Here is a 10,000-nt window from a genome sequence, read left to right on the forward strand (position 1 = left end):
TCACATGAATTTTCTTTTTACCACATTAAAGGTGAAAAAAAGATCTGAAATTATTTATCTTGGTTTCATCTTTTTACAGCACAGCACAAAAACCTGCCATTTCAACAGGGGTGTTTAGACTTTTTATATTCACTGTATGTGAACAGGAAGCGTAGTCTTTCGTCAGCAGTTCTACTGAACATGTTTTATATCTTACATCAGCCCTGTTTCAGTTCTGATGTTTCCTTTTTAAATGTTACAGGGTTGGTGCTGGTGCCTATGAACAAGTGGTGATCAAGCGCTAGAGCTGGAAAGTGCCAAGTAAAGAGGTGGCACAAAACAAAAGTACAGGTGAGAGAAAGGGCTCTTCAAACTCTTCTTTCCAGCAGTGTGATTTTTTTTTTTCCCCCATCCATTCACTGCTGGTAGAGCCTGAGGATTTTCAAAGAGCAGTCTCTGCCATCTTTCTGTAGGCATGGGCTCCTCTGAATCCTGGGGTAACTTAACTCCTTTCCAAATCCCAACACTCCCTGCTTTCTTCTTTGATTCGCCTATAAATTCTTCAACAAAGGAGGGAAACTTGTTCTACATGTTGGAACAGGAAACGATCTTTGCAGGGTTTTGCTTGTTTGGCAGGTTTTATTTTTTTATCCAGTTTTTTTGTCACTTGTGTGGTGAGGATTTTAGCTCTTCATTGGATCTTGTGTATTCAGGGTTTTAGATTCACATAGTTGATTTTTTAATATATAAGCATATTCAGATGAGTCATGCATCCGCATCTCAGTGTTTTTGTGTGTAGGTGGGAATTGCAGATGCAGTGTTGCAGATTTCTGGTTAAGGTCACATCATTGTGTAGTGCTTCCTTTGGCTGAGGGGAAATTGAACCAACTAGTTGGCATTGGGGAGGAGAGTTTGACTGTAGCAAGGAGAATTAGTGGCACTCACTGAACAAAGTGTCAACTTTATATTTAAATAAATGAGTAATAAATTCTGATAGCACTTAATAGTATAATACTTTGAATAGTTCAGTCCCTGTAGGCTGTATTCTGTCAAATTTAGATTTCTATTGTTCTTGGTTGTCAGTGTACAGATCAGAGTCTAAATGTTAAAAACTATTGTTTGTGCATTTGGTTGTATAGCCATTTCACTCCTTCAGCACAGCACATATGGCGCACAAAGTCAAGCTACTCAGAAACTGCCATTATCAATAACTGGATGGTGTAATGAAGCAGTTTGACCTTGCAGTCATAATTGCACTATATACACATTATGGCTACTTAGCTCCTTTTATGTTGAACACAGAGGGTATGATTAAGAGCCAAGGGGCAGGAATTCACAATTATTTTTTATTATTATAGTGAATTATTGCCTTTGCAGCTGTGAAAGCAGTTTTCGTAGGTTTTAATTTTATTTGAGGTGCTACAAAAATGTAGTCTATGACATGACCCCCTTTTCCTTTACTTGTACTACATACGTTTATTGCTGTTGTGTTCCTCTTGTTTTATTTGATCAAAAACACTACACAATGTATATTTATGTCTGCCAAGTTTATGCATATCTGATGTTTATCCTGGCATATTGTTAAAGTATTTTTGTTGGTTTTCTGTCTGCTAGTGTAACCATGAACCAGGTTCTCTATGGTTTTATGTGCCAGTACAAAAGCCATATGTTTTACAAAGTGAGCCCACTTCTCTTGTATGTATTCTGAAACGGTGTGAGTGTGTGTTATTGTGTAAACAGCATAATATTTTGATATCTCTTTAGTGTATCTGAACTCCAGGGACTAACTAGGTAGGGCTGGATTTAACTACCAAAAGCATGGGTCCTTTACATCTTTTAAATATCTTTCTAGTCTACAAATGCCTGTAATAACTGATTATATTGCTTGTGATATGATGCAATATTGGCACCATCATATCAGAAGCCTGGTGAAATATACAGACTTAGTTAAGCCATGGCCCTACACTAATGCAAATCATTATTGTGTTTTACAACTCTGATCACTAGGTTTCCATAGGGGAGTGTTTCATGCATTATATCTTTACACTGTACAATAACAGAATCCCTCAATATTTGAATAGTTGACATTCAGTGTGTAGGTACCTTGTGTTGTAAATAAACACCATGGTGTTGTTTTTTTTAATCTCTTCTGTGAAGCTTTTGCTCCTTGTACTGTACAGTGTCTGATGTAATGGTGACAATGCTTTTTGCTGTTGTGATGTTCAACTCCTTTTAACCAGTGCTGATTACATGTACCTCACACTGTTAAATAAACACAGTACATTAAAAAAGTAAAGATTTCAGTGTCAATTTTTAACACAAAAACGTTTATCTGCGAATATGCTTGACAACAGAACATAAACTAATATACAAGTTCAACATAACTATGATGTAATTTATTTATTTATTTTTTTTTTTAATGTAACCAAGATCAATCATGTCAGATCTCTCCCTCTCTCATGTGGTTTAGGGGAGATAAACTTAGAATAACCTGGTTGCATAAGCAATGGAGCATTTGTAATTTTGTTATGGGTCATGTGACTGGTTCATTCTGAGTGCAATCATATTCAAACTTGTGTTTAGAAGGAATTATCATAGAGCTGTCATCAATGAAATTATTGTGATTAACCCCAAATAAAAAACTGCTGTTTCTGTAGGAGTTTCTTCCCATCTTCTGGGTTTTGCCCAACTCCTGAAGTCATGGTCCTCAAAGAGCTGACCAAAGCATTTACAGGACCTCACTGTCGAAAGGTATTGATCAGGAGAGGGGTACAAAACAATCTTCAAAACATTAGATGTATTATAGAACACTATGAAGGCCATCATCAACAAGTGGAGAAGATGGAGCACCACAGTGACATCACCAAGTACAGGACATAAAAACATGAAAAAACGAGAGTTTATCACCCAAAGAACACCATACCCCTGGTGAAGCATGGTTGTGTACACACTGGTGCAACCAGTTATTCCCCCTTAAAAAAAATGTTTCACTTGAATTGTGTTGGTTGCTACAATCACATTAAAGGTGGAAAAAGATCTGACATGATTTATCTTGGTTTTATTTTTTCTGTTACAAAAACCTGCAGTTTGAACAGGGGTGCATTTTATATCCACTGTGAGTGTTTCCCATAATTCGATCGGATACAGACTGTTAATGTCCATGTTGTTCCTGCACGATCACATCATCAAAATAGAGAAGAGCACTTCCACACTATGGAACTAAATATTAGAATGTGTAAATTACCTAATAAGAGATTCATATAAAGAAATTTACTCAACAGAACTGAACAAAAATAAACAACTGTTATTTCCCTCCGTTGTTAGGGTAGCTGATAAATTTTACATTACTTATTGGCCAATCAATAATTGTATTTATTGTCCTATATGGAAGGTAAACCTGACTAGAGGGCCAGTGAGCGCTAGGTGTTGTAGTTCCATTGTTACTGATATCCGTAACCTAAGAAATAATCAAAGTTCACTTTCCCAGTCCTCCTCTACATGGTCATTCACAGACCTTGACACACATTCTGCCTTCTCACCCTCATCCATTTCCTCTTGGTCTTCCTCCTCCTCATAATCATCAGGCAGCATTATGGCATTTCTGTCAGCATCTAGCTGCACTCGCAAGTCCACCAACAGTATGGCTCGAAGTTGCTGGATATTGCTGCACAGAGCTTGCACTTTTGAACCAGACCATACACGCAGAAGTGGTACACAGATACAACTCTCTTGCCTGTACACCTCCTCTTCCTCCCTTGCCTGCCTTGCTTCTTCAGATGGTAGCATGAGTTTACAGGAGGTAAAATCCCACTGCTCACCTTCCTGACCCCCCAGCCACTCCTTCTTCAGCTGCTCGGCTCGGTACAGGACCTCACTAATTAGAGTCCTCTGGAAGATATTGTTGTCACAGAGGCTTGGGTAAGTGACCCTGTAGAGCTAACAGGAATGAACATGGGAGAAAGATTACACGGCAGGCACTTATTCAGATACTTACAAATTCTCTCTGTCCATCACAGCATTCAGCTCTTACCAGTTGATATACTGTAGGCTCCTCCTCTGTGTTGTTCCTTTGTGCATTTAAATCACCAGCTCTTTGGAAAACTCCAATCTGGGAGCAGAATCCGACATCTCTGATCTCCCCAGGAGTCTCTCCTACTCCTGTGAACTCTACTGAGTAACCATATTTCCTGCAAACTCCATCGGCCCTGAATGAATGAGAAATCTATTACAATTGGGAACAAATGGTAAAACTCGATCACAATTTTCAGTAAAAAGATGATAGTAAATAATCATATAACATGTTTTATACTACTACTACTACTACTACTACTATACTATTTCTCTAATTTCCAGCTTTTTGAAAGTAACTCAGACTGCCCTGATATAAAATTGCTCAGCTTACTTCAAGGGTCACATTCTCATGATTCACTTTCAGTAACTACATGCATCTATCCTGGAAACAGTGGGTGTGAGGCAAAAATACACCCGAAAAGGAATTAAAAGGGCCAGTCCAGCTCAGAACACACACACACACACACACACACACACACACACACACACACACACACACACACACACACACACACACACACACACACACACACACACACACACACACAGGGTTGAGATCAAAAACTGAATGAGATGACAGATCAGAGTTTCAGCTTTCGTTTCTGGATATTTACATCTAGAGGTGTTGAACAACTTAAAAGATAGCATCTTTTGTTTGAACCCACTCATTTTTCAAGTGAAGTGTGACAGAGTTTTTTGTTACCCAGGTATGCCCAGAATGTTTAAACAGTTAATAGCTCTTAATGTCTACTCTTGGTTTGAGCCCTGGATTTACCTGTGAAAACTTCATTTGCAGTTAAAAAGGATAAACCAACATGAGGATCAGAGAGCTGTCTACAGGAGAAAAGTAAGCCATTTTGAAGAGAAAAGAGGGAAAACTCTATCAGAGCTAATGCACAAACATTGGGCATATCCAATGCAACATTTCGGAATGTCCTGAAAAAGAAAGAAACCACAGGTGTACTCACAACCAGACCTGGAACAGGTCGATCAAGGAAAAGAAGAACAGTTGATGACAGAAACATTGTTGTTTTTGACCTGTGTGAAGTTGGCCCCCCACCCAACGCAAAACGTTGGCAAAATAGTCTCAATCATTTGTGCTCCGTTTGTGCCTTAAAATTTTCCGTTGGTACTGCTTCGGTTTTGGAGATATTAAAAGAATATTTATAGGTCATTCTGAGGTCACTCAGCCCCCACATATGCTCCAAATTCACCCCAAATAGGCTCAGTCATTTGTGCTCCATTTGTGCCACTAAAAGTTTCGTTTGTGCTGCCTCCATTTTTAAAATATTAGACATCGAATTATGGTGTGGAGACATCACCAGCCCCCCACACGCTCCAAGTTCACGCCAAATAGGCTCGTTTCTTTGTGCTCCATTTGTGCTGGTTTGTGCAGATAAATGCTTCGTTTGTGCTGCTTCGGTTTTGGAGATATTAAAATAATATTTATAGGTCATTCTGAGGCCACTCAGTCCCCCACATGCTCCACATTCACCCTAAATAGTCTCAATTGTTTGTGCTCCGTCTCTGCTGTTTTGTGCCACTAAAAGTTTAGTTTGTGCTGCTTCTGTTTTTTACATTTATTCACTTAGCAGACGCTTTTATCCAAAGCGACTTACAAATGAGATTAGACATTAAGTTTTAAATATTAGACATTAAGTTCTACATTATAAACTTGTTTTCATGTATTACTGTATTTGCCAGAATACAAGGAACATATAATATAGTAATAATACATAAGGATATTATATCTTATATTAGGACCAATATGGTAATGTTGACCCCTATATGCACAACGTATTCAAAAAAATTAACATGGGTACCATCTACAGCTGTAATTAGCATTTCATAGCTACATTAGCCATACTAGTATTAGCAATGAGTTTTCTGTTCAATAAACATTGACAATCTTAGCTCTTTTGAATGTTGTACCATTATGATTGTCAGTTACAAGTATTAGTTAACAGTTAGTTAACTTCAGTGTTAAAACATTGTACTTACACTGGACAGAATTTTGATTTAGTTACTATATCGACTTTTCCTGTACTAACTTAACACTAAATTCCACAACAGCATCTTGAACAGAAGTGTCACTTAGTGGTGTGAAGTGATGGCAGTGAAGTGTAACAGATAATTCTCCTTGTAAATAACCAGTGAGAGACCAGTGAATGATGTAAAGCTAATTGTTTACTGAACAAATGATGATCTGATTTGTCTTGACAAAGTCTTCGGCAATTCGACTCTAAAAGTGTGCTCACACCGAGGAGATTTGCGCCTATAATTCAGTGTCTAATACTTTAAAAATGGAAGCAGCACAAACTAAACTTTTATAGGCACAAACAATTGAGACTATTTTGCTGAGATTTTGCGTTGGGTGGGGGCCAACTTCATGCAGGCTTGTTTTTGGGGTTTTCTTCATAGCTCTTACAGTCAATGACATCAACAACCTTCACAGGGCAGGGGTGAAGGTATAACAATCCACCTTTCAAAGAAGACTTTGATAGCAGAAATATTGAGGCCATACCACAAGATGCAAACCACTCATCAGCAGTAAGAATCAGTAGGCCAGATTGGAATTCGCAAAGAAATACAGAGATGATCCACAAAAGTTCTGGAACCAAGATTAACCAAGTGATGGAAAGCCCAAAGTGTGGAGAAAGAAAGGATCTGCTCATGATTCAAAACATACAAGCTCAACTGTGAAACATGGTGGAGGTAGAGTCATGGCTTGGGCTTGCATGGCTGCTTTTGGAACATTCTCACTAATCTTTATTGATGACGTAATTCATGACGGAAGTAGCAGAATGAATTCAGAAGTTTACAGAAACAATCTGTCTTCCAAAAGTGGAAGGTTTTAGACTGGCCAGGTCAATCACCAGACCTTAACCCAACTGAGCAACATTTCACGTCCTGAAGATGAGACTGAAGGTAGAAACCCCCTGGAACAGTTGGTGTTAGTAAGTTGCAGGCTTGTTGCCGTTATTGCAAGCAAGGGATATGCAACCAAATATTATGTGTTCGTCCTAGTTAGTCTTTTGCTCACCTAAACATTGGATTGGAATCCCATGTGTACACGTGCTGTCACCATTACCATATATAATGTAATAATTCACTCATCACTGTCTAGCTATGGATAATAGTGCTGCTGAAACTTACTCCCTGAAAACTGAAGGGAAAAAAAACACACTTAATTGCTTTGTAAGAATAAATTGCATCATTCTTGCTGAACTGTATAATACATTCACATGTCAGGTAATAAAAGCTCACCAAGCTTGAAACTGTGCTCTGGTCCACTCGAATTTGTGGTCGTTGTGTCTGAAGCCTGTTACTCCTGGTAATAAAGGATTGAATTCTGCATTCGGCGTGCTTATTATGACAGTACGTGGCTGCATGTATTCAAACAAAACCTCTGAAAACCTCTCCACTTCCCAAAGCTGAAGGTGCTCCATGCTTTGAGATAGGAAATAAAATGAGGAAATGTTTAAAACCATGATTTTATTCAATGCCAAAATCACCCTGCGTAATACCTTTCAGACAATAATTTAAGCACATGGAATAAATTTGAATACACTCACACTTCAATACAGGTGATCAGATCAAAGCCTTTGGTACACGGCTCTGTTTCTGTGATGGAGCCGTGATAAAGCTTGATTGTAAGTGGTCTGGCATCTGGCTGTAAGTGTTCAGCCATGAGTGGAGCCAGAGCATACCTAACACACAGTAACAGACATGCATACATGGGACCTTCAACTGCTACCCCACTGTATTACGGGATTCTTTAATCATGTCCACTGGGCCGGTATGGCTGCAGACAGAGTACCTCCTGTTTGACTGAAATGAAAGTCTGCAATAAGTATCAGTTGATAGTTGATTGCAGACCAAGATGAACTGATTAAACAAGTGAAATGAAGTGTGGCTCCTGTAGGGTTGGAGTGAAAGCCTGCAGCCACACTGGCCTTCTGTGGACAAGACTGAAGACCCCTGCTGTAGTGGTACAATATAGCGTGACAAAGATCAAGTAAATCAAATTAGATTAGAGATGTTACAATGAAGTTGATTCAAGAAGTTGATTCCAGACAGTGATGTATTTTAGGAACACCTGTAAATTCATGCAGTTATCCAATCATCCACTGAGGTGGCAGCAGAGCAATGCAAAAAATTCATGCAGCTGCAGGTCAGAAGTTTCAGTTAATGTTCACATCAAACATCATAATGAAGAAAAAATGTGATCTCTGTGACTCTGTGATCTCAGAATGCACAACACATCAAACCTTGAGGTGGATGAGCTACAACAGCAGAAGACCACATCAGGTTCCTCTCCTGTCAGTCAAGAACAGGAATATGAGGCTATCATGGTCACAAACTGACCCAAACTAGACAGGCTCCCCTGCAACCTTTATAGGATAATCAGTACAGAAATTGGATGGATGGATGGATAAATGAGCAGGTGTGTTCCTATTAAAGTGGATGATGAGTGTATATGATCAATCTTCACACATTTATTAACTTTGTATGACATTCGTGTTCAACATTTTCGATTTTAGTGAGCAACATAGTATGGAGATATAAAAGCTACCTAAAGTAACTTAGTTCCATGAGGGGGATCTACATGCTTTGTTACAATAGTATGTGGTGTGGAGGGAGGGATCGGGTCAAACAGTGATAATGGAATCTCCTAATTCATGTTACATCGTCTCTGTGTCTGTCTGTGCGTTCGTGTTTGTCTCTCTGTGTGCGCGTGTGTCTCTCTCTCTCTGTCTGTCTGTTTGCGTGCATCTCTCTCTGTCTGTGTGTCTGCGTACGTCTCTGCCTGTCTGTCTGTGCGCAGGTGTGTCTGCTGTCTGTGCGCGTGTGTGTCTGCTGTCTGTGCGCGTCTGCTGTCTGTGCGCACGTGTGTGTCTGTGCGTGCGTGTGTGGCTGTCTGTGCGTGCGTGTGTCTGCTGTCTGTGCACGTGTGTGTCTGCTGTCTGTGTGCATGTGTGTCTCTTTGTCTGTCTGTGTGCGTGTGTCTCTCTCTGACGGTCTGTGAGTGTGTGTCTCTTTTTGTGTGCGTGTGTGTCTCTCTGTCTGTGTGTATATGTGTGTCTCTCTGTTTCTGTGTGTGTGTATGTATGTATGTATATGTGTGTGTCTCTCTCTCTCACTCTGTGTATGTGTGTGTTCGATTCCAGAGTGTTTGCACCCAATGTCTCTGAATGGAGAAGCGATTTTAACATTGATTCCCAGCCCTACTAAATCCTAAGGGTAAAGAAAATGCATAATTAAGACTGGCTTGATGTTGGACGTTTGATATTCGCAGATATGCGGAAATTAAGGGACCTTCTCTAAAATTACATGCGGCATTGGTATACATGTTTCTAACTTCAATAGCATTTGAAGGGAATGACTTACAGTCACACAATTAGGGTTGCAACTAACGATTATTTCATAATCAATTAGATGTCCGATTATATTTCGATTAATCGGATGGGGGCAAAATTTCAGTACCTTTTTTTCGTTTATTTAAAATAAAATCCACAAACTGAGTGTTACAAATATAGACTTCAGACTAAAACTATACACAACTGTTTGTCCAAAACAGAAAAGAACCCAAAACAGACACACACACACGCACACACACACACACACCAGAATATATATTATTCATTTAGGACTGTATTTTAATTAGGTGCTTTTTATGCATCCATAAAAAATAATGCATAAATACTTATATACAATATAAACTAAAATAAACAAATTATATATATATATATATATATATATATATATATATATATATATATATATATATATATATATATATATATATATATATATATATATATATAAGGGCTGTCACGAGAACTGATACCTCGGTACCAAGTCAGTACCAGCATTCTTAAACCGTGAAGGTACTTGTTTTTCTGGAGTAGCGTTACTACCGATTTTAATGGAGGTACTGAGGTTGCAA

The 10,000-nt window shown here is 38.8% G+C and overlaps 2 protein-coding genes across 5 annotated transcripts in view; one reads left to right on the forward strand and one right to left on the reverse strand.

The window, feature by feature from the left end:
- The window catches only part of fam102bb (family with sequence similarity 102 member Bb), a 42,363-nt gene extending 39,589 nt beyond the window's left edge, over window positions 1–2,774 (forward strand). For 2 of the 3 annotated variants that reach the window (XM_053675602.1, XM_017455691.3), the window contains exon 11: window positions 242–2,275. In XM_053675602.1, the coding sequence (XP_053531577.1) occupies window positions 242–284 (43 nt within the window). In that variant the 3' untranslated portion in view covers window positions 285–2,275. Of the gene's footprint in view, window positions 1–241; window positions 2,276–2,636 lie in introns of those variants that run through there. The other variant, XM_017455689.3, reaches the window with a different exon arrangement.
- The window catches only part of henmt1 (HEN methyltransferase 1), a 13,068-nt gene continuing 4,493 nt past the window's right edge, over window positions 1,426–10,000 (reverse strand). Inside the window, exons 3-6 of one of the 2 annotated variants that reach the window (XM_017455687.3) lie at window positions 7,626–7,760; window positions 7,318–7,500; window positions 4,010–4,184; window positions 1,426–3,915 (exon numbers count right to left, since the gene is read on the reverse strand). In XM_017455687.3, the coding sequence (XP_017311176.1) occupies window positions 3,448–3,915; window positions 4,010–4,184; window positions 7,318–7,500; window positions 7,626–7,760 (961 nt within the window). In that variant the 3' untranslated portion in view covers window positions 1,426–3,447. Of the gene's footprint in view, window positions 3,916–4,009; window positions 4,185–7,317; window positions 7,501–7,625; window positions 8,371–10,000 lie in introns of both variants that reach the window. The other variant, XM_053675601.1, reaches the window with a different exon arrangement.

The sequence above is a fragment of the Ictalurus punctatus genome, chromosome 25, assembly GCF_001660625.3.
Source record: "Ictalurus punctatus breed USDA103 chromosome 25, Coco_2.0, whole genome shotgun sequence".
In the NCBI taxonomy this organism is placed as follows: Eukaryota; Metazoa; Chordata; class Actinopteri; order Siluriformes; family Ictaluridae; genus Ictalurus; species Ictalurus punctatus.